At 44.5% G+C, this 24,806-nt stretch overlaps 1 protein-coding gene and 3 long non-coding RNA genes across 4 annotated transcripts; 2 read left to right on the plus strand and 2 right to left on the minus strand.

Annotated features, from left to right (window-relative positions):
- Positions 1 to 10,466: 10,466 nt before the first annotated feature.
- LOC129585896 (uncharacterized) lies at positions 10,467 to 13,182 on the minus strand. Its single transcript, XM_055478800.1, has 5 exons — positions 12,842 to 13,182; positions 12,629 to 12,769; positions 11,982 to 12,128; positions 11,491 to 11,915; positions 10,467 to 10,915 (listed from the first exon to the last, which is right to left on the minus strand). Exons 1-5 carry the CDS (start codon positions 13,032 to 13,034, stop codon positions 10,553 to 10,555), a joined length of 1,269 nt encoding a protein of 422 aa, XP_055334775.1. The 5' UTR covers positions 13,035 to 13,182; the 3' UTR covers positions 10,467 to 10,552.
- Positions 13,183 to 13,439: 257 nt separating this feature from the next.
- Positions 13,440 to 16,444, plus strand: LOC129585879 (uncharacterized). The gene is made up of 4 exons (XR_008690074.1): positions 13,440 to 13,577; positions 13,733 to 13,794; positions 15,621 to 16,104; positions 16,329 to 16,444. It is a non-coding gene; the product is annotated as an uncharacterized LOC129585879 (long non-coding RNA).
- A 21-nt stretch (positions 16,445 to 16,465) lies between these two features.
- LOC129585878 (uncharacterized) lies at positions 16,466 to 17,727 on the plus strand. The gene is made up of 3 exons (XR_008690073.1): positions 16,466 to 16,770; positions 17,089 to 17,578; positions 17,693 to 17,727. It is a non-coding gene; the product is annotated as an uncharacterized LOC129585878 (long non-coding RNA).
- Positions 17,728 to 20,980: 3,253 nt separating this feature from the next.
- On the minus strand, positions 20,981 to 22,036 carry LOC129585953 (uncharacterized). Its single transcript, XR_008690085.1, has 3 exons — positions 21,774 to 22,036; positions 21,560 to 21,679; positions 20,981 to 21,172 (listed from the first exon to the last, which is right to left on the minus strand). It is a non-coding gene; the product is annotated as an uncharacterized LOC129585953 (long non-coding RNA).
- Between the last annotated feature and the right edge of the window lie 2,770 nt (positions 22,037 to 24,806).

The raw sequence follows: 24,806 nt of genomic DNA on the forward strand, positions 1-24,806 counted from the left end.
CTGTAAACAAGGATCTGCTTAAGGGCATATCATTCATACCATCGTAACACTCTCCGTCTTTATTTCGAAGCTGTCCTCAGCTTCATCCGCGGTCGTAAATTGTAACGTGGCGTGAGCGGTTCATCGTCTTCGGGTACGTCGTCCTGTGCTGGTGCGTTGGCTTGATCGGTAGATTCAAGTTCTATGGTTTCTTCATTGTCGAGGATTTCGTGAGGGACTTCCGGTGGGCCAATCTCAGTGTCGTTGGCGTAAAGGATTTCATTGTCTGCATCCGTTTCTTCGCGTTCAGTAAATGGTCGTAGGCGTTCAACATGGACGATGTCGGTTTTCTTTCTTCCGTGTCGATTCCGGATTTCGTAATTGACGTTAGAAATTTGACGAACTACTTCCCAAGGTCCATGCCATTTTTTGAGTAGTTTTGTTGTCAGTTTTCCGGGTTCTTTGGAGGTCGTTGGTTGATGATCTGCGTTGTGTAATTTTGGAGGCGTCCGTAGTAGGACTAGGTCGCCAGGGGTAAAGGTTGTGGTTTCGCGTTTCTCATTGTGGCGAGGAGCGGATTTATCTTGAGCGGAATTCACGCGTAGTTTGGCGAGTTCTTGAGCTGCTTTTAGCCATGTATGGACTTGTTGTACGTACTCTTGGACGTTATGGACTTCTTCAAGGCCATCGTATTGCAGTTGGAGGTCCATGGGAAAAACTGGTTGTCGTCCATAAAGTAATTCGAAAGGCGAGTGTTTCGTCGTCTCATTCTTCACGGTGTTGATGTACCATATAATTGCGGGTACATACTTATCCCAATCGCGGTGATTCGCGGACACGTAGTGGGAAATTGCGATGCTAATTGTTCGGTTCATCCTTTCTGTTAGACCGTTAGTCTGAGGATGGTAGGCGGTTGTGGTAGAGTGTTCTATGGCAAAATAACGTAGTAAACTGTCAATCAGGGAGTTGACGAAATGTTTGCCTTTATCTGAAAGAATTCGTTTTGGCGTGCCGTGGCGGTACAAAACTTGTTCAACGAGAAAATGGGCGGCGTTCGAGGCGGTAGCGCTTTTAACGGGTCGAGCTTCTACCCATTTGGTAAGGTGGTCGATCGCGACTACAAGGTACATGTTACCTTTGGAACTTCGGGTGAACGGGCCAAGGTAGTCGATACCGATAGTGTGGAAAGGTCCGTATACTGGAATTGGTTGAAGGTAACCTGGCGGACGGTGGTTTGGCGATTTTGCGATCTGGCACGAATGACAGGAAGTAACGTAATTGAATACGTCACGTATGCAATTTTGCCAGTAGTATTTTTGATGGATTTTCTCGTACGTGCGGGATATACCGAAATGTCCAGAGTTGTCATGAGCGTTTTCGAGGATCGTTCGCTGAAGGCTTTTGGGAATTACCATAAGAAAAGTTATCTGGTTATCGCGGAAAACTATGCGATAGAGGACGTCACCTCGAATGCAGAAGTGAATTCTTTTCTGTCGGTACTCGTTCGTAGTAGTGTCGCCTTGAAGGATGGCGATGATTTTCGCGCAATAGTCGTCATCACGCTGCATTTGTGAGACATCGTACGTTCTCAGGAAGAACAGCGGCGCACTTAACTGGTGTTCCTTTGGTACGTTTTCGGCGTCAAACGGAAATCGGGACAAACAGTCTGCCATGTTGTTGGCTTTGCCAGGACGGTAGCCAATTTTAAAATTGTAAGGACGTAAGCGTAACACCCATCTTGCTAACCTGCCGGTGGGATTCTTGCTCTTGATTAACCCACAAAGGGCATTGTGATCGGTGATGATCTGGAACGTTTTTCCGGGGTTTCCCAAATACGTGTGGAAGTGCTCCACTCCGAAGACTACTGCTGCAAGCTCTTGTTCAGTGACAGAGTAGTTCTTTTCGCTAGGCGACAGGCTTCGGGAAGCGTAGGCCAGTGGCTTGACGTTTCCATTTTCATCCACTTGGTTCAGGACTGCTCCGAGTCCAAGCATTGACGCGTCGGTTTCAAGAATTAATTCTTTATTTTGGTCAAAGTGGACTAGTAACGGTTGATTGGTCAACACCTTTTTAAGTGTTTCGAAAGCAATTTGTTGATCTTCACCCCAGTCGAAAGGTTGATATTTTTGCGTAAGTTTATTAAGCGGATTCGCAATTAAGGAAAAATCCTTAATGATCTTACGGTAATGGTTCGCTGCTCCAAGGAAGGAACGTAGTGTTGTAAGATCCGTTGGTCTTGGAAATTTGGAAATGGCGGTGACCTTTGACTTGTCCGGACGGATTCCTTCCTGCGTAACGGTGTGTCCAAGGAAGTTCAGGGTCGTGCATCCAAAGAAGCATTTCGATGGTTTTAACATTAAGTTAGCTTCTTGAAAACGAATGAGGACTTCTTCTAGATGTTGGAGGTGGTCTTCGAAGGTGGGACTGTAGACTTGTACGTCATCTAAGTACACAATTACGTACTTGAATTTTATGTCTCCAAGGACACTATCCATAAGACGGGAGAACGTGGCAGGTGCATTGCAGAGTCCGAACGGCATGACTTCGAAACGGTACAAACCGTCTGAAGTCAGGAAAGCAGTTTTATCTTTTGAATTTTCAGCCATCGCGACCTGGAGGTATCCGGAAAGTAGATCCAATCCTGTGAACCATTTTGCTCCTTGAAGGACATCTAGACAATCGTCTATCCTTGGTAAGGGATAGGAATCCTTTTTTGTAATGTCATTGACTGGTCTGTAGTCAATACAGAGACGGAGGTCCTGTGGTTTCTTCGGCACAAGGACTATGTTGCATGCCCAATCCGAGTTACATGGAGAAATGATACCTTCTTCAAGCCATTCTTTTATCTGTTTGTTAATGAAGTCTCGCTGCCATGGGGCGTGGCGTCGTAATTGTTCGCGTATCGGAGGGTGTGTTCCTGTGTCGATGCTGTGTTGGATCTTATTCGTTCTTCCAACTTTCTTTGTCTTCGAAGGAACAGAACGCGGTATTTGTAGAGTAGCTTCTGCATGGCATCTTTCTGAGCAGTGTTCATGTCACCAAAATTGAACTGCTTGGCGAATTCGTCTATTGGGACTTCGGTTCCTGGATTTTCGGAAGCTTCCTTGAGTAAGTCAGTGGGACTTATCATAACATTCGATTTCTTTATGTTCGGGTCCGGACGTGTTCCACTAGCGCTATCGAGAGGCGGCGAAGGGGTTTCTGTGGAACGCTCATTACCTGGGGCCGCGCGCACAGAGAAGCTGCAGTCTTCTGGATCCTCTGGCTTTCCATGGTATCCGTGCTAAAGACGTTGGACTCAGGACAAACGGGATTGGTGTAGTTTTGCGCGCATTTTGTTTGTCTTGAATCTTCCGTAATCGGCACGGATCCTGGAATGACGGTGTAGGACGTCGGTGGACGCACACAGTCGACTGGAAGAGTTTCCCAGGTTTTCGGGTTAATTAACAATTTCTTTGCGAAACTGACCAGGAAAGGTGACTGACTAAGAAAATCGTTGCCCAATAGGATTTGAAAAGGAAAATCTTTAACGATTCCGAACGTAACAGTTGCTGAATGGCTAAGAATTTTTAGTTGAAGCTTACATGCATTTGCCGGCTGTATGATGCTATTGTTCACTGTTGCGAGACGGTCCACTCCATTGGAATTGCTCGAATTTCTGCTTGAAGGCGAACTTATCGTTGATGAGAGATACTCCTGATCCGGTATCCAAAATGACAGTAGTAGGCTCATTATTGTTTGCGAGCGTAAATGCTAAGGCACCGGTTGCGAAGCTGCATAGGGAATAAGCGGTGTGTTGCCGTCAACTTCATGAGCCGTGGAAGCTGCGGCTAGAAGTTTAAACTATTCTGCGGAAGTTCAGTGATCTGAGCGCGGGAGGCCATTGCTGGTTGGATTGCTCGTTTAGCATTTTGACGGTTGCGGCATTCTTCGAAAGTATGGCCAATGTATTTGCAAAACTGCAGAACTTACGTCGATTTCCATTGAAACGATTTCCTCCTCGTCCTCCGTATCCTCTTCCCGTTGATTTCGATGATAGAACCCTCTGTTGTACGTCTGGTAGCCACGACTGTCGCTCCGGCCAAAGTTCATTTGCGAGAATTGACGTTCTATGGCAGCCATTCGATCGTCAAGTTTTGACTCATTCTTACCTTCAAAGGTACTGGTGAACAAAGCGGCGACAACCGGATTCTTGATGTACTCGGCAACTTCCTTGCGGGTGTTGCTCGCTTCATACTCTTTCTCACGAGCAACAGTTTTGAGTTGTCCAAGGAATTCTGTAGGTGTAGTAGGCATTTTCTGTACAAAACCGGATTTTATGTTAGCTGGAAGGCCATCAAAGAGTTTGTTGACAATTTCTCTTTGACTGGGTTGTTCGCTAATGGAATTGAGGTAGCGCATTACGTTGGAGTAGTATTCATTGGGATTTCCGGCGTACGTCAGGGACTTTTTCGTGTCTTTCGCCAGATCGTAGTCGTATATCTGCTTCGCGAAGGCTTCTCTTAGGGCTTTCCTCATCAACTGCCATGTGTTGGTGGTAGCTGGAATGGTGTTGTAGATTCGCAAGGCTGTTCCATTGAAGCACCGGTAAAGGTTGTGAAGGGCGTCTTCGTTGGACCACTGATGCTGCTTGGCGCACATCTCGAATTAAAGGAGCCAGTCTTCAAAGTCTTCGTCTTCGTCGTTGGAAAATTGCGGTAGTTCTTTTGTTGGAACTGATCCTGTGGGATCATCGGCGTTAGACATTGCGGAACCGTTACTTGCATTGGTTTCTAGGGTTTGCTGCTTGTCGGGAGGAGCTGGCGGTAAGTTCTCAATGGCTGGTTGCAGTAGCGAATCGTTGTCGACTTCCAGGATAGCGGGATTCTGGTCGGTATTGGTTGGAACCGTTGGTAGCTCGGGTTGATCCACTGGTACGGCTACGTCTTTATGGGGACGATTGGCTTGTTCTAAATTGGCGTATTGTTCCTGTAGAGTAAGTGTAGGAAGTTGGACACGAGACCGTGTTGAGGGTTGTGTGGCGACTGGATCGGAAGGAGGTGAGGGAGGAACAGGGACGTTGTCGGGGTCACGAGAGAGACGTTTATGTTCAGGAGATTCCTCAATAATGGTGCGGTCGTCGTTTCGTCTTTTGGTTTTGACGAGCGGAAACATGGAGCTTAACCATAGCGGTTTGGAGTTACCGAAAGGTCAAGACAGAGGTGCATAGATGTAGGTGATACTGTTGAGCTATACGGGTAGCGTGTATAGCGTAGACCAAAAGGTCGTGTGAGCTGTAGATGTTGCAGATGTTGTAGGTAGGTTCGTGCTATACAGGTAGAATGTATAGCGAGCACCTGGAGCCACCAAGTTGATACATGGTGGTTTGCGTAAGCCTTTATTCCATGTATTGCTCAGCGGTAGAATGGTTCTTAGCACCAGTGAAAGTGGTGGACTTATATACCAAACGGTAAACAGAAGAATGACAATGCATGCATGTGATTACGCTTCTAGCGTTCTACACTTCTGACGCTTAAGGCGGTTTGGGGAAATGCATGATGTAAGAACTTTCACTGTAAACAAGGATCTGCTTAAGGGCATATCATTCATACTATCGTAACATTAAGATATATTAATACAGCTCCAGCCTGCTTATCAAGAAATCCCTGAGCCTAGTGTACAGTGCAGCAGTGAATCAATACTTATTTTACACAACTGGGCCGTTTATCCTTTATACTTTGTAAATTATCAGCGAAAGCTTATTATCAGTAAAGTGAAATTATCAGGGAAGGAAGAGTTCAGTCAATGCCTCTGTATAACTGCAATGTTCACGGCGAAGCAGGAATCAATGGCTATCCATGACCAATATTTATATTCAAGCATTGGACAGAGCTTTGAATGAAAAACAAGGGATCAAAGAAAGCTCTCTAAGAACGACAAATTAAGTCACATTCCCTGCACGTGCCGATTCTTCCCGTAAACGGGGTGTACCGCGTTTTGCTGCGTCCAGCAGGATTCCCGGGAATCCGGGACTGCCCATACGTAAAAATCATACTATCACCACGCATGCTTGTAAATTTCTTATCAGAATAGGACACAATCGGTAATAAATCTTTTCACGAAGATTTTTCACATTCAACTAATGGCAACGAGTATTTATATGCAGCAGAGGAGAGGAATCGACGTAAAGAAACAGGTCCCGTCCCTTACAGCATCAGCGTGCACAATCATTTAAGGACTGCTTTAATAGACAATAGCCATCAAAATAATAATAGCGCAAGCACGGGCACATTAATCCACAGTTACAAAAAACCTTTAGATAGATAAAATAATAAGATAAGGGAAAGACAACACGCACCAAGAAGGCTACACAACATTTTGTCATTCGGCAGATGGATATTTGTACGTTATTTCATCACAGATAACAAAGCAAATTTTAATCAGCGATGAGCGCAAGCCAGAGCATGCATTTATTAATTCATCTCTTGTATCATGTGATTTGTTTATTTTAATAGTCTTGATCACAGCTGGATAGAGGACCTTCTGTCATTTCAGTCTACGGTACACACAGCCAGATGCTTCTCCAGGCACAAGTTGATAATTCAAGTTGAGATTTTCTAACAGCATCGTCGAAAGGTTGTAATATTGCGTGGCTGGGCGTCCGCTGAAATCCTGATAAGAGCCCAAATAACAATAGTTGTTAAATCATTTAAGAAAATATTGGTTATTCCCACAAAGCCCCGGATCCGAATAACACTATATAATTGATTTTCTTTTCTTTGCTACCAAAACAACTGGCTCACGACTAAGAATCGGTGTGAAATATACGCAAAAGCAATACGAGCAGGATTTTATTGTTATGTCACTTAAAAAAATTCTCACTAAGATATTGTTGACCGGCCCTTGGTTCGACAAAAAGAAAACTGAAGGGTCTTGCCATCAGTGACGTCGCCGAAATATTATCCGACGAAGATCTGGCAATGATAGAGCGAAGATTATGGGATCAATCACTGGCTGTAACTCGTACAACGTATAAATCCAGAACATGACGACAGGGTCTTCCGAAATGGTATAGAAGGGAAACACAAGGACGGATGGTGTCCAGCAAGTTAGAACGCTGGTGGTCAATATTGTTAGCAAGAGGAAGGCACTGCTTTCTGCCTTTCTCTGTTGTTTCTTTCGTTGAGTCAATGATGAATCCGCCGGCTGCGTATGTTCGCCTATAAAGAATTATGGTTCTCTGGCAAGCTGCTTCTGCTTAGTGATCGAAGTGTGCAAATTATTTACCGGTCTTTTGAGAATCGTCATGCCGCATCTGTCCCAGCTTACGTAAGCGCTTGCGCCTTATGTAGAGAACTACGGGATACTGGGCCAGCACAACGACCAGCATAGCGAAACTAATAGCTTGGGCAAAGTATAGCCAAGCTTGCTGAGCCGGCGCCAGCGAAAAATTTATAACGCATCCGGCTAGGGTTTCCGGTTTCCTGTAGATCAACGCATCTACAAGCACAACCGGGACGACAAGCAAATGAGCGGCAGTCCAGCAGATGCCATACACCGCTACAGCGACACGCGTAGTGTGGCGTTGACGGTACTGAGTGGGAAATATCATTGCACAGAATCGGCTAATGGCGATGGCTACATGTAGACAAATTGCCATGAAAGGAATGGCGTTACTGGCGTAATTATAAAACGTACACCAGCGCGAACCCCAGCACCAGACCGCGAATATGTTATTGATCACATCAGTCGGTCCATAACACACTGGATACAGAAAATTAGCGAATAAGAGTGCGAAAACGTAGACATGGAAGTCTTTAAGCAAGCGCCAGTTACCAAGATAAAATGCCAGCACAACTCCGTTTAGTGCAAAGATGGAAGCAGACAGTGTGAGCGATACGATGGCGTTAAGTGACCAGGTCACCGGATTGGCGGCAGCCCTACAAACGTCACTCGAGTAGTTGGTAGATGAGCTGTTGTTAGTCAGAGCATTCATGATTGCGCTGGATCGCAAAAGGTATGGCAAAATATACTAGCCGCAAATTTAAAAATTTAAATGGCTTTACATTCATATGCACCAGTTTACGATTCCACCCCAGTCGTGACACGAATGACGACATCGCGGTGCTGTTTTCAAGATTTATATATAATGTACAGTACCTTTTTTGCAGGATAGCAGTATAAGATCGGTACTGCTTCGGCTTCGCGGCTGGCAAGGGTTTTTACCGCCACTCCAGTTAATCAGAAAGTCCGATTGGGAGGTTATTAAGTATTGACAGAAAATCGTTAATCATAGAGCGGATGTCTGGTGGTGCTACCGGAAGTCATGCGCTTGTAACCTGCTGTTTTGCAAGTCCTACGTGCGTCTGGCGGTAATTAATTCGTAAATCCGTTTGCGTCTCAAGATTCTGGACAGCATTAGAACACTAGGAGTGATGTAATTTATAATCCTGTCTCGCAAGAGGCTGAGTCGCATTATGACTCGCATAAAAGGTTTTAGATTACCTAAGTTCGGTGCATCAGGTAGGTAAATAATGTTCATATACGCGTCTCAGCAGGCGCCATCCGAGGGAAACCGAGAAACGGCCGAAAAATGCGCCGATTGGGGAATCGAACCCCGGCTACGTCGTTAGATCCGCGTAGGCAGTGCCACTGCACCACGGCGCAAAGTGTTGAAAATCCTTGAAAGACTTTGTCGCTGTATATGAGCCGCTTCTCTCCTCACGGCGCACCGACAACTCGCTGACCGACATCTTGCTGACCGACAACTTGCTGACGACTATTTGCTGACCGACAAAATGTTGACCCGACAGTTTGTTGAAACAACGAATCGCTGACCGACATTTTGCTGAACGACAGTTTGCTGACACCGACGATTTGCTGACGACATTTTGTTGACTGACAAAATGTTTACCCGACAATTTGCTTACATACTAATTTGTTGGCCGACATTTTGCTGACCGACGATTCGTGGAAATACCGACAACTCGCTGACCACCAGTTTATTTTGTTATCCATCGAATCATTGTGATAAACAAATAAACAAAAACACCATTTCGAATAAAAGGCTACAAAGATGCTACAAGTACAAATGCAATGAACAATACTGTTACTGGCAGATATTTGTTTCCAGGTTGTGCAAACAGCAGGATGGTATTGTGCGCATATGCAGTAACGAAATCCGTTCTCGCTGTGCAGAAACACTTTACCACTAACGATACAAGTATAAATTTTGAGTTTTGATGGTGATACAGATACTTACGCCGCAGACCGAATACCACCGGTGTAATTATAAATATAATATATATATATAAAAACTATTAATAAATAATTATTATTAACTAAGACAACAACAACAAACAACAGATTTCAGTTATAAATGTCACTGTAGTGCTTCTTTTTCATGAAATAAACGTAGATTTTAATTTTCGCGTAAATTTTGCTTATGTGCGTTGAACAGGTCAGCAAATTGTCGGTCAGCAAGTTTTCGTTTTTTACAAGTTGTCGGTCAGCGAGTTGTCGATTACCGACATTTCGCTGACCGACAAGTAAGTTGTCGTTCAGCAAATTGGTTTCAGCAAGATGTCGGTCAGCAAGTTTGTAGAAAAGGGAAGTGTCGGTCAACGATTTGTCGGTCAGCAAGTTGTGATAGTCAGCAACAAGTCGGTCAGCAAATTGTCGGGCAGCGAGATGAAGGTCATAGAGTTGTCGTGCTACCTCTCCTCACACCCCCCTTGCAGCTTTCGCTACGTCCTCGGTGCGAGCCTAAGCGATCCTCCACGCGGCTCCAAATCCACAATTGTATCCTCGAAATTCCCGACGTTCTCACAGTTACTGCACGTGGCGCAGCTGGCGGTAGTACCGTCATGGAGTTATTATTGAGCTGTTATTAGTCATACCGCTCATGATCGCTGTGAACCGGGAAAGTGCGGCAGAATACACTCACCGTTACAAAAGAAAATTTGAATTTTTACACCAATCAGTTCACCAGAAACCCTTTAGTACTGAAGAGGCTGCAGTTCTGCTAAGACTGGCGTAAGGCGTACTGTCTTGCTGGATAGCAGTACAGATACAGAGATAGGAGATCCACACTGCTCCTGCTTCGCAGGCGTTTTACCGCAATTCTACATATGGTTAACCAGAAGTCAGAGCATGCGATTATTGAATATTGACAAAGCGTTAATTATAGCGCAGATGTCTGACACTATTACCGGAAGTCACGCGCTAGAATCTCCTGTTGTGCAAGTCACAAGTAAGTTTAGCGGTAGTCAATTCGTAAATCCGGTTGGTATTCAAGTTTCTGGAGAGCATTGGAACACCGGATAAGGATATTTGTATAGCTCTTCCTCGCTAGACTGGCACAGGCTGATTCGCATAAGATGTTTAGTCTTTCCGTTCCTCGCAAGGCTCGCACCACGTTAAATACTTAATTTAATATACTTGCGAACCGAACGGAAATGAAGTGCGAGTATTTGAACTCTAAACTTTTGTGATAGTTTTGTGTTTTGTTTTGCGTTGCTGCCCAACAAATTTAACTCTTCAGCTTGTAGCAGTAGGAAAATAAGAACACATTCAGTTTTTAATTATACACAAGCTACCAGACTTCTTGTATAAGCCAATGTCCGTCGTCGCCCGGAATAATCTGATTTCCTTGTCTTTTGGCGCTAAAATTCTTGGTGATAAACGCGTTGGTAAGCTTATCCAAAATTAACGTAGAACCGTCAATCAGCTTTATAAAGACAAATTGCCCATTGAGCCTCTCTAATTCAATAATGTGCGGGATACCAAATGCCAGCAGTCCATTGGGACAACAACGATATAATCTGGAACTTCCATTTTCAGCTAATCTTATCCGCCAAAGTGTCCTTACAGGTTCTGAATTAAGCAGAGCCGTGACACCGGCAACACCGTGTGCAAGTATAACTGCGACAACACCAGCCGCGCGAATGGAAGCATTCTAGAACATTAAACAACAGCTTATTAGTTTAGATCAATAGATAAGGTTAGCACTCCGAAAAGTATCTTCTTTACGGATTTGCGAGGTAGTCTGCAGACACCTTTGTACAGCCTTTGCTCGCTGCATCATGTTTTAAGGCTCTGCTTTCGTTCGGCACCATAAATCTTATAAGACCGATGTGTGGGCATCGAAAGTACTTAACTATACTCCGACCAAGTTTATTACTGCCTTTGATACAGTAAAGCAAAAATATTGGCTGTGCTTGCTGCTAGACAATACAGATAAACAACGGAAGTAAATTTCCCGCAATCCCAAAAAAGCTGCCCACGGAAGATAAAGGTGCGGCCGAATGGTAGAGCACCGAGCCAAATGTTGTGCGCGGATATGGTATTGCACTGCACGAAAGGTAATCATTGAGTGTAGTCTTTAAAGAGTACGGTAGTGCGCCGAGTGAATCGTAACCTCAAAGTTGAAACGCAGTGTACGGACTACGGGTACGTATTCATCAAACAAAGTAATGTTAAGTAGAAGCGTATCGGGTATCGGTTGACTAACTGGCTTTATTCACGTCTTACCTGAACGTAAGCGGATCGTCTCTCACGTATAAAAGGATCGGGCAGAATATCTCCAAGGTCTACGCCCGCTCTGGATACGATAACTGCCTTCCTTGTAAACAGCGGGGCGTTGTTCTGAAGAAATGCACTGCAGCCAACCTCCTGTCGAAATCTTTCCAGCATGGTATTTGACGCGGATGTCATATAGCAGACAGCAAAGTGCACTTTGTCTTCGTTAACAAGGGCCATGCCGTTGAGCGCTTCTGCTAAATGCCGCTTCCAGACTAGTGTCTGCTCGCGTACGCCTGGAGAGCCTTGTACTGCTGCTATCAAAGTGATCCGAAGGTTTTCGAAAAGCAGGTAATGAGTTGCCACTACTGCAATCGTTTTCAGTAAAGCCAAGTACACCGGAGCTTCCCCCTTTGAGCATATGGTTCCCACTCGATCTGCAAAGTTGATTTTCAATTCGACGATATCCTTTGAGGTGTATTTGACAATTTCTACAGTTTTACCGAAAAAAGCAGCGCTTGCCATCAGATGTCCGTTCGTCAGAATGTTGTAATTGGTTGCTATCTGTTGGGCTGAAGGAGGATCCCGATTGTCGTCATTCGTATCTGTCTTTAATCTTGTCATTACAGAATCCACATCTGCCATAAGAGCTGTAAGAAGCAAAATGAAACCTTTCATTTACTCTTGTCCACCTTTTGATTTTGTAGGGCATTAGCACTTTTACTGCGACATGCTTACAATTAGCCTGCTTCTGTTTTGCGTAATGCAACAATTAGTAACTGTACAAACAGATGCTTCAACAAGCGATTTCGGTAATAATAGATCTCGGAACGGCACTGACAGAAACCAAATTGCCGATCGCTGGCCGTGCTGCTTAAACATGGATGCGATATATATTTGGTTACTTTTGGCACTTGCTATCCTATATTCTCAATCAGTCAATCTTACTTGGCCACTCCTCAAAACGTAAATTTCGAGCTTGTGAAGACAGCGTGAAAGTACAGTACTAAGCCGGTTAAAAGTAGGCAAATTGAGATGGTTTTATTTTGGCTGCATCCTGTATGGTGCTGCTATAGTCATTGTAAAGTTTTGAATTTAGTATCTGTATAGTTTGCGATAAAATTAGCGTTACGTCATTTACTTAATTTACCTTTTAAACGATCAACATGGTTGCCACATTCATGACGGCGAAGCGCATTTTGGATAGAATCCTCTTCTTGAACACACGATGCCTTCGCATTGTGTTCAAGAAGAGCGGCAGCAACTGCCCGCAATACAGTAACAGCAAGGACTGTAACGGAAAGAAAAAAAAACTTCAAAGCTCGAAAACTGGACGTATTATGCAGGCATAAAGAGTACAAACCATATTGTGGCACTGTAAGTGACGTCAAAATTGCACCTATCTCCAAACATGTCAAGATTCTATTTTCAAAGGAGCAATCAAAAAGACGCGGAAGTAGTCCCAAAATAGTTCTAGCAGCGTTTACATTCTCTGCATTAAGATATCTGAGAATGCCTTGCAGCTGCTCTGGAATATCTCCCATCGCTTTCTGCATTGGAGTTGTCAATCATAAAGACTGTTTTTGGAGACTGTTATGAGAATCTGTTCGCGATTGGAGACTAATAAACTGCTTGTTTCTAACACTCTTATGTAGCTCACGGAGATCGTCCGCTCAGCACAAGCTTTATAAAATACTTTTAAAAGCTGTTTGTTTTAATATCGATCGTAAAGCGTTTTATTACACGTGTTTGTAAACCGCTGTAACAGCGAGCTATCGCTCGTACGAAAACAAGCCGATAAAATTGCTTATAATCTGAAACTAATCGGTTTTACTTTAGAACCTGCTTTATGTTGTTATTACCTCTGCCTTATCGTAACTGTCAACGGGCAAATTGAGCTCGGCTGAATGGCTTTAACATTGTTGTATTTTACGATGCTTAGACAAGTAAACCTTTATGAACGCAGAATGTCTACAGTTTTAGTGCTTATACAGAGTACACCATCTTGCTGTGCTAGTCCTGATCGGCGCGTATGGAAGATTGCTTTATCCGAACAATAAACAAAACTACGTACTGTGGCATCTATTCTTCTATGGCATGTGGGTTGCAGATATAAGTCCGCGATATTTCATTTTCATTTCGGCGTATTTCATTTTTGTTTATCACACATGATATAAACACTATACGAGTACAGAATTCTGTCAAGAGAAATCCAAGCAACCGAGGAAGTAAAATAAGCTTTTCATGCTTTTAGGTGTCAAGCTGCAGCAAAGAGCGAAAGTTTCAGATGCGGTTTGAAGAAATTTGAAGTGTCTGGTGAGAGGCAGCAAGATGGTGTAATTTTGTTTTTGACGTCCGTTTTGGACGGTCACATGCATAGACAGTACTGGCCATTTTCAGCACTGTGTTGTACCGCCGTTTTACGATTCAACCTAGAGGGCGGTGAAAGGTTAATTGCCTAAGATCCGACATGGATAAGGCGAAAACTATGGGATCCACTACGGGCTGCAGTTCACTTATGGTGAAAATCCAGAACATGACTAGGGGATCTTGATTTGTGGTCAGCACAGGCAGTATTGCAACGGCAGGTGTCCAGCAGATTAAAACGCTGCCTGTTAAAACCGTTAGCAGTAAAACGCACTGCTTTCTGACTTTATCTGCTGGTTATTTGACTCTGTCGATGACACGTCGGCTGATGGCCTGACCACCTGCAAAGGTTAAGATATATGCTATCATAATTTCGAAAAAGCAACGGTAACGACTGCCGGCACGATAACCAAATGAGCAGCTATCCAGCACAGGGTACTCAAGATAACGGCAATACGCGTATCGAAACCCGAGATTTCGACTTGCGATTAATTTTGTGCTTGGTGTGGCACGAAAATAAATACAATAAACTATAATTTATGTTGGCTTATTGCGTGTGCCTAATAATCTGTGTTATGTATTGTATCCATGCAGAATTTTTTTAAGTGTCAAGGTCACCTTGAAAGTGGGCATCGTGCCGGCACGAATCTGGCCGAACAAATTTAGAAACGAAAACCATGTGAGCCATTTCTTAACCGAGGCCGATCTATTGGTAGTGTCAGTTTTTAGAAAAAATGGTTTGCTTATTGAGATCTGAAAACTATGGGGCGCCGCACGTAGTATAGATCTGGCACTTAGTATCACCAGGATTACTGGAATAAGTAGTTGCATAGACAACATATAAGGGTTTGTATTATGTACTTAAATTTGTTTTTGGCCACGCCGAACTGGACCATTGCCGATGAAAATACTTGCTAAGTATTCCCAGTACATACCCCGTCTTCAAACAAAATATGGACTTTTCTGGGGGGCCTCTGGTAGGGCCCTGGTTAGATTCCTCATCTTTGCCCCATTTACCCCGCATTATTTAGAAAAACTTGACTATGAACTGCTATGTGATCCCGTGGTGACCTTTAAATTGTGCATGACTTCCTGCTTGAAAATAAATGAAAGACGCTTTACTGACATTAGTAATTACTAGCAAAGCGTTGGCTTTCCAGTCCCATCCCAAAGGGGCATTTACTGCAAACCGCTGGTACCCTTGATCGGCACACAAAAACATGATGATCCAGACAATTTGTTGTTTGTACAAAGACACACATTTAATTGGAACTGGTGGAAAATTTTTCTCCAAACCATGAACGCTACAGTTTGTAGCCAAACTTGTTAAAGCTACCTTCGTTCGCCAAAATGTTGCAGTCGGTGTTCAAATTCTTAGAAGTAGCCTTGTGTTTGACTACCGTATCATGTCCAACCGAACTCACTTTCTGCCGAAAATCGCTCCGCTTTATAATTATTTTGTGGCTCCCCTGGGCTGCTGTTTTATGGTCCAGTTCCGTTATTCTTGCCGTAATTTCAATCGCCCACAAAATCCAGTATCAAAATGGCTCTGTTGCCGAACTGGTCTCTTCTGCGTGCCAATGCTTCACGGACATTGATGTACCTTTCCTTGCATACATTGTCAACCGACGTTTCCGTAAAATGTCCGCGTTGGTCCGCCAATCGGAACCATTATTCCGACAGTTCATTAAGAAAAACACCGAAAATCGCATCTGTGCTTCAACCTTCGCTTTATGCATTCTCGTAGTCAGTTTACAATCGGCATTCGTTTACAGAGCAGTCGGTGCCGGTGGCATGGGTAACCAGAAAGTAGCCAATATAGCCAGTGCCTTTTCCGTTGACAAGCGGATGATTAGTATTGTTGTAACGATCATGGAAGTTGCCGAGGAATTTTTTGAACTTGGCATTCTGTGTGCATTGGTGTACACCGCGATTATCGCTTTGGTGTGTGGCGTTGCTTTTGCCCAAATAACCGAAGAATTAAAGGCCACCAGCAATGAACAAAAACCGGGGCGAAAACTAGTGCGACTGAATGAGTGTCTCCGTTATCACCGGACAACGAGCATCATTGTTGAAGAAACGGATGGGTTGATGGGAATTTGCGTTCTTATCTATTACGTTCATGACATCGTGTCACTCGTATACAACACCGCAAATTTCTTTGAAGGCGCTGGTTTTGCAAACGCGGGTAGTGTGGTTTTCTTGAAGTCTGCGCAGGTTGCGTTGAGGACAACATGCTTCGTTTATCTGAGCGACAAGGTATAGTCTATCGACTCCACCCACATAAGATTTTGCAATTTGCAAGGCCTACGAATAGACATTGATATTGTAATACAGATGACACCAGTTTTCTTTGTTGATTGACTATAAATTGATTATAAATTGTGTAAAATTCAAAACTGATTATTATTCTTTTAAATAATCGTCAATAATAACAGCCGCTGTCATTAATAATGAACTGTGCTTAGCACTTATTCATTTAGGTGGAGGAATTTACAGCGGCTTTTCGTCGGATTCTTTTAGACAAAGCTTTGCTGGAAAGTCATCAGTATCAAGGTCATCATCAGCTGGCTCTAAATAGTATGCAGAGCAATCCTCCGGTGATGAGTTTGGGTTCGTGCGCTCGGCTGAACCGCCAAACTGTTATAACCGTAAGATATCATGTACCTTCATGAACAATCAGACCTGGACCGTCGTATTACAAGATCGGTACGTCGAGTAACCACTTCCCAGCCACGCTAAGCGGTATGAGCACTCTTCTCTCTCAAACTGGTATGGCGAAAACAACTTGGAGGAACGATGAAGATACGAACCGGAACACAGGAACCAGGAATCCCTATCAGGAGCCCTGCGAACCACACGAACAGACAAACGAATACCTTACTTCTCACTTCTGGTCTCGGGTAATTCAAGGATCAGATCAAGGTGAAAGTCAATTGTGACGCGAGTATACTGCGGCTGACTACGCTATAATCCGAAAGGTCGATTATGAACGCCAGTCGTAGCCTTTAGAACATACTGCCCTTTAATCTAATTCACAAGTATTTCCTCGACACATAGTAGTCAGAGAAGTAAGAATGTCAGAAATCGAAAGACTGATTCCTGACCGCTCCCGATATTAGGCATCACTCGAGCTTATATAGACTAGTAGAAGTACACGGCATACATCGCTAGGGATTTATCGTACGACCAATCACAGGTAGAGAGATGACTAGATAATAACATGGCGGCTCGTATTTACAGGTGAAAGGCGGACATCTTAGAGGCATCTGGACGTACGATGTGGGTACATCCTCCTTCCCACGTCACCCCCACGAACGAGTCTTGGCCGTGCCAATATAAGCCATCCATCCTGTACCATCCCGTGATTGTGCGATGCGTGCACCACCCTGCCATCCTGATCCATCCATCTCCATCGCGCAATCCACGCATGTCCGTCCGATGCCAAAGAGATATACGCCTGATCCGGTAAATGTATGTGATCGTCAAGCGCTGGCATCCGGAGGTCCATGGTGAAGTGGCGATGTGAGATCCAGGATTCAGGAGACTTGGAGAAAATCGAGAGGAAACGCAAAACCACAACAAACAGACAAATGCGAAATTTCAGTGTGCTATGCAACACAGTCGAAAATCGCAGTGCAACCGCACAGCACGGCAGTCACACTACACACTGCATTTCCGGTTGCGAAAACTGCACGCTATCAAAGCACTGAATTTTCCTTTTTCGAACAACGTATGACTGCGTTTAAACTCTAAACTTTAAAAATTAAACCAGATCTCGTTTTATTAAAATTATCATCATTACTGAGATAATTTGCTGAGAAGTGGAGACTTTCTGTGGGTACAGGTGAAGACGGTCTTCATCAAACCGACGCCACCCCCCACGAACTTGACTGAGCCGGAGTTGGGCACAGGACTAACCGATGCCGAAGACGAGGTACTTGAACTACTTGCCGGTGACGGCTGACGAATTCTTTCCTTTTAATTGGCGGATGGGAAGACGCCTGTTCTCTCCCCGCGAACTTGACTGCATATTATTTATAATTATTTCACCGCCTCCCCCACGAACTTGACTGGTTACCGGTGCTGATCCCGAAGACACAACCGTTTGTGCGATCTACAGTAGCACGCATCTTACCAAATCATTGACCAACCTTTGAGGCTTCGATCAAGGATTGATAAGATAATTTAAACTGCACTGCAGCAACTTTGCGTTACTGCAGGGCTTTACTGCCAGATTGTACAGCTCATTCCCTTTGCTTGAATGGCTATACAGTATACACATACAATGCCATAGCACTGTATAAATTTCTCTAATTACTACCGCCGACCTTTAAGGTTTCAACAGTACTAATTACAACTTCATTTCCACAAAGCAAGCATTTTACCTTTGCGGTTTGAATGCTTCTTTGATCACTGCAGCAACTTCCTGTTACTGCAAAGCTTTACTGCCAGAATGTACAGCTGATTCACCTTTGCGGTTTGAATGACTATACACATGCAGTGTCACAGTACTGTATTAACTAATTACTACTGTCGACCTTTAAGGTTTCAACTGTAGTATTAATTTATTAAAATCACCGCTGCACTTTGCGTGCTGCAGTGATTTTATTTTCTATTTTCCACACAGGTCAGTCACCGACTGTCTGTGTTTACGTTTATCCGGTCAACTATCTCTGGCTACTGATTTTGGCTACCGCTTGCGGCTTGCCTTTATCGAGCTGCTGGAGATCGTTACGTAAAAATTACTCTGCTGCACTTTGCGTGCTGCCGTAATTTAACCCACAGGTCAATCACCGTTTGCCGGTGTTTACCTTTTCCACAGACAACTATCTCTGGCTGCTGATTTCGGCTACCGCTTGCGGCTTGCCTTTATCGAGCTGCTGGAGATCGTTACGTAAAAATTACTCTGCTGCACTTTGCGTGCTGCAGTAATTTAACTCACAGGTCAATCACCGTTTGCCGGTGTTTACCTTTTCCACTAACAACTATCTCTGGCTGCTGATTTTGGCTACCGCTTGCGGCTTGCCTTTATTCAGCTACCAAAGATTGTTATCTCACCAAGCCACTGACAATAACTCGGTGCTAGCTATCTGATCAATCTGCAGGCCAGGCACACTGACACTGCAAATTACGCTTTATTTACCGCGGTTACTGCTTTGCGCAGACAACCCGGAAATTACCCAAAAATGGCACTTTTATTCACACTCAGCCAACCTTTAAGGTTTTGACTGTTTTTTCTACGGTCCGATCAATTCAAATTAAATTTTACTGAAAATGGGCGAGGAAGCTCTGCCCGGTGAGGAAGCTCACCAACTTACAGCGAGGAAGCTCGCAATCAAAATAATAACCCTGGGTGAGGAAGCTCTGCCCCCTTCGGCGCACCTTTCGGTTCAACGCCTTTTTACAAACCACTTCTGCGCAATTTCACGCATAAACCTCCATCAAAATTCCATCCTCAATTTTCGCTGTACCATCGAGAAAATTACGAACCATCGGTGGGCGCCATGTCGTATTACAAGATCGGTACGTCGAGTAACCACTTCCCAGCCACGCTAAGCGGTATGAGCACTCTTCTCTCAAACTGGTATGGCGAAAACAACTTGGAGGAACGATGAAGATACGAACCGGAACACAGGAACCAGGAATCCCTATCAGGAGCCCTGCGAACCACACGAACAGACAAACGAATACCTTACTTCTCACTTCTGGTCTCGGGTAATTCAAGGATCAGATCAAGGTGAAAGTCAATTGTGACGCGAGTATACTGCGGCTGACTACGCTATAATCCGAAAGGTCGATTATGAACGCCAGTCGTAGCCTTTAGAACATACTGCCCTTTAATCTAATTCACAAGTATTTCCTCGACACATAGTAGTCAGAGAAGTAAGAATGTCAGAAATCGAAAGACTGATTCCTGACCGCTCCCGATATTAGGCATCACTCGAGCTTATATAGACTAGTAGAAGTACACGGCATACATTGCTAGGGATTTATCGTACGACCAATCACAGGTAGAGAGATGACTAGATAATAACATGGCGGCTCGTATTTACAGGTGAAAGGCGGACATCTTAGAGGCATCTGGACGTACGATGTGGGTACATCCTCCTTCCCACGTCAAAAGCGACTGGGATATATTGGGCTAAATATAAAGCGACTGGGATATATAGATATAAAGCGACTGGGATATATTCCTCCCAGCACTTTGTGCTGCCTTTAACAGTAAGGTTGTGGAACGAACGGGCCGCTCACCATTCTTCATGATGCACGGCACCGAGATGCGCTTACCGATAAATAACTTCCTGCCGTTTGAAGAGGATTTTGTGATTCCCGCCCATGTATACGTACAGCAGATGCAGCGTGGCCTTGGCGAGGCCTTGGACTTGGTGAATGCAGAAGAGTTTCGCCATAAACTTAAGGACAAAATTCGTTACGATGCAAATATTTCACATGTATCGTATAAACCGGGAGATCAAGTTTTGGTATACGTACTTCATCGGAAAGTGGGGAAGAATCCATCCCTTATGCCCCGTTGGACTGCTGGATGGGAAATTGTGCGTCAGTCAGGGCCGGTGCATTATGTAGTAAAAGTAACCGGCGCGGAAATGTTAAAACTGACACTGTACATGTCAGCCGTTTAAAGCCTTATAATTTCCGCGACGTCGATACTATTCTGCAAGACGAGCACTTACCGAAGTTGCTCGATTGTGTGGAGAAGGAATGCCCCGATGAGTTAGTTGAGGCGCCCGCGCCGCCGCCGGTGATTCCATCCGTTGATTCAGCATCGTCGCGCCTTGATGCTGAGTACGCTGAATATCTGGATAACCAGATGGAAGCGGTTCCATTACTTAAAACCCGCTCCGGGCGTGTGGTGAAACCTGTGGAGAGATTTATTATTCAGAGCAACGACAAAAAACGCAAAAGAGACCCGTCGGCTGATGCTAAAAAGCGCATGGCCACAAATGTTAGAGAACCGGCTATTCTGAATGTATCCCAGCCGGGAGGGGGCCAATCTGAACTAGTTGCCCCGGTGGCCTGTGATACTTCGCCAATTACCTGTAACGCAATGGAGATTGGGCCGGCGCAGCCAACAAAAACTTCTGCTGCAGTTATAGAAGACAGAACTCTCCCAGTCCCGGCTTGGGCACGTCCAATTGAGCAGTTCTGGCCACAAGACGTAATATCCGATGACGCTCTTGATAAGCAGGAATTCTGGAGGTATCGCCAGACGGAGTGCAGTGACATGATGTTGTGGGACGCCGTTGTTGATGGAGATTGTACTCTCGAGGAATCTGCATACGCGGCCTGGCATCTCCCTCTAGTTCTGAAAGTAAAAGGCATTATCTGCCATTACGGCGAAAGAGAGGATATCCAGAAAAGAATCCCTAAAATTCTGATACCGTTTCAATGGCGTAAAATATTAGCTGAATCAGTACACCGTCGGTTGCTTCACAAGTATGGCAGTACCATTTCGCCATATGATTACTTATATAAAAACCTTCGGTTTTTCTGGCCTGAAATGAAGTCGGATTTAGCGAAATTTTGCCGAATTTGTACCCTATGTAATCTGGATTAAAAGGCCGAGCGGCCGTGTAAATTTGTACATTTATTTTATTTTTATTTTTATTTTATTTTTGAACTCTAAGGATTGAAATTTTTACTTTCTACTGCATTAAACTACCTGGAAAATTCCCAAACTGTTTGTACGTACAGATTGACGGTGTGTACTCGCCATTGGACAGTCCGCAGTGACGTAGTAGCGTTCGTTGCTCTTTCGGCATATCATCTGCGTGGAAAGCTGCTTTTAGCTGGCCGCAAATGCGATTTTTACCTGTAAAGATCAGTGGCATTCATTAATTCACTCTCAATCTTGCGTGAATTTGTTCCTTCTCTACACTGATTTTACGGTTGAAATAACTCCATACCGCTATAATGTATCGCCCGAAAATGCCAGCACATCATTCCTTCACGCATGAGGATACTACGAGTTCCTCGGAGGATTCGGTGCAGGTTTTGGCAGATGTCTTGGCCGATGTTCAGCCGCCAATGTACCCCGATCCTCATGTTGGATGGCCTGAACCAACATTTGAATGGTCCCATCTCATGGTGGATTGTGGCCTTCGTCCGTCTCCGCATGACTATGCTCGTGGAGGAAAGAGTTACATTCCCCCATCTGGTTTGATTAATTGTCCCTACAATCCGGACGCCGATTATGTGGAGCTCCATCCTGACACTCGATTGCGTTTCCGCGGCAAGATTTACCATAATGGATCGGAGATGACGGTGGACAAATATAACCGCTTTGTTCACACTCTAGATTTGTCAAAGGATGCACACTATGCATTGTTACGTTACCTGCGTGTGGACTTCCGCCAAGGATGGCTCATCGGGCAAATTGTGTGTGAACTCCGTCGGAACTTCGGCATCAATGTGGTGCGCAATCCTGTCGAGTTTCTCACTGCGTTGGATTATGTCCCGGGGGAAACGGGAGACCATGGTGCCGTTGTTACGCTCGTGGACGCGTATAATCAGCATATCGAGGAGTTGGTTTCCAATATTGACGAGGATCACCGTTTGGAAGCAGAGCAGCGCTATTTCGATCGTCTGAATGCAGCGGATCCGCGCTCGTCATCCCGTCAACAGCAGCAACTGCAACAAACTCGTTGGCTGTTACGTGAAGGACAGGAGAAGCGTGGCCCGGGCAAGTTAGATGCTTCAATTGCTAAACGCCACCGTCCACGCCGTGATGACGACGACGATAACATGGGCGCTGCGGTGTAATGATGATTTTTCCCTGCAATTACAGCCCTGTTCTAGCACCCTTTTTAGTTTAGCTTCTGTATTTTTCGTTTTACGGAGGAGCATTATCTTTAGTGTTGAGCATTTTACTCCAAGTCTATAGAATTCTGTACAGAACCTGTTTTCCGTTTACAATTAGATCTTTAACGTTATTTTTACAGCCTGTGCAACGTGCAGCTATTCTACGAACTGGCTTACCATTCATTCTCTGGAACGCAGATTTGGCTGTTTAGCAATAAATCGGTTCAAATCGGACTTCTCCGGTTGTTTAAAATCAGAATGTGGCAGATAATCCGACGGAAAACCATTCTAACACACAAATGACAGTTTAAAAATGTAAAGTCTTCACGTTTGAACATGTAAACAATTAGTACCATGGCAACCGCCCGTATGTTGCTAAATTTTAGGGCAGTGGCAGTCACATAGTGCACAGCTGCTTCCGGTCTGCACAGCTGCGGTGTGTCAGCGGTTTTCCTGTTCACTCTTGCTTTTTACATTTTTAGCTGCAGCTTTTAAATTTTACAGACTTTGTCGTCGTTTGTTCTGGTTTAAATCTCTGCTCTTTCATACTATGGAGATGGAATTTTATAAATCAGAGCGCGGGCGTATGATTTGTGCCGAGCAAGATGAGCAAAAGCGCCGTAAGTTTGTGAAATTTTCTGACTCTGTTGCTTATGTTCTGGCGAACCAGGAACACATTTTTGAGTTTGTGCACTTGTGGCGTTCGCTTGATGCTCCGTACATTCCTATCAGAGAACTGTGCAGGCTCTCTAACTCGGAAATCATGGCTTTGAATTTTGTAGAACCCGAGCCATTGGATTTCGAGGCTCAGGTGGCTCTGGAGATTGAGAACATCCGCAAGTCGGAGTCACAGATGTATTACTTAACGATCGGGTTTATTCTGTATCCCGATACTCCAGTTCGACGTGAAGCATCTGAACGTCTGCGGAAGGAATGTGGTTTGCCATCCCTATTTAACCCGCCGGAAACTTCGCGTGAGCGTCACCAGCGCATGCTGGAACACAACAAGCGTGTGATGGAGGAGGAACTCTGTTGTGTTGACTGCGAAAATAATGGTCCGGGTTCCTGCGGCCGTATGTTGTACACCTTGGATGATGAGCCTGTTCCAAATATCTGGGGATCTGGCAATCTGGAGGACTGGAAAGAGCCAGACTTAGATGTGGATGACTGGTGGGCAGAGCACAAGCTGGATTTTAAGGATCCGATTGAATTTTTGCCCGTGGATATGCTGTGGGTGGACGAAGACTTCGGCATCATCCAGAAACCGAAGAAGGAACGCAAGCGCATTTTTGGGCAGCGTCATCCTCTGCGTGGAATTCGATTCCCTTTTTGGAAGTGAGGACTTTTGTTGATCGGCCGTTTCTGTGTTTAAATTACAGCTCGAAGATTTAAACTGTATGGGCCTCTTTCTTTAAATCTCTTGCTGTTTTCTGCTTTTTCTGCGTTTCTATTAATGTCTCAGTCTGGCACGCATAACTATGCATAATTTTTAAAGCTGCTGCGCTGCTGATATTTAAAAATGAACGCTGTTTCGCTCTCCTCCCAGTTGTGATCGAGCTTACAGTTATGGCTCTGTTTTCCATGAATTTTGTACTGATGGAATGATCCGTAATTTCATAGGCTTTAAGTATTTTGTAAAAAGGAATTAAAAACCTATGGAAGTTAAGATTTTGTGTGTTTAAAGCGGTAAATTGTCGAGCGTATATTCGTTTAATATACACACTCTAGCGAAATTGCTGACGGTGCTAAGAAGTGTTGTTGCAATATACACGCTCTGCCGTAGGCCGTGTGTTAATGGACTTCGCTGGTTACGAAGTATGCGGTCGCCAGCGGGGGCGGCTGTCAAACTCCTATCCTGAATGTATCCCATTATGAATTTTTATTTTAATTTAATTATTTACAATTACCGTGATATTATTCCGCTGATTCCGCTGCCTTAAGTTTATTTGTGGGATCTGTGATACTGTGGTTATCTGTCGGGTCACGATGACTCCTCCGGCTTCGGAGAAGAAGAAAGCGGCCAAGCAGGCACTGGAGAACCGTGTGACAGCGTGGACGGAGACAGTCGCTCAGAAGATGTCCGAACGCACTGAAGCCCAGCAGCGTTTCGAGCGTGGGAGAATTGCTGTCAAGGAAGC

This window comes from Paramacrobiotus metropolitanus, unplaced genomic scaffold, assembly GCF_019649055.1.
Source record: "Paramacrobiotus metropolitanus isolate TYO unplaced genomic scaffold, Prichtersi_v1.0 Parri_scaffold0000018, whole genome shotgun sequence".
Taxonomy (NCBI): Eukaryota; Metazoa; Tardigrada; class Eutardigrada; order Parachela; family Macrobiotidae; genus Paramacrobiotus; species Paramacrobiotus metropolitanus.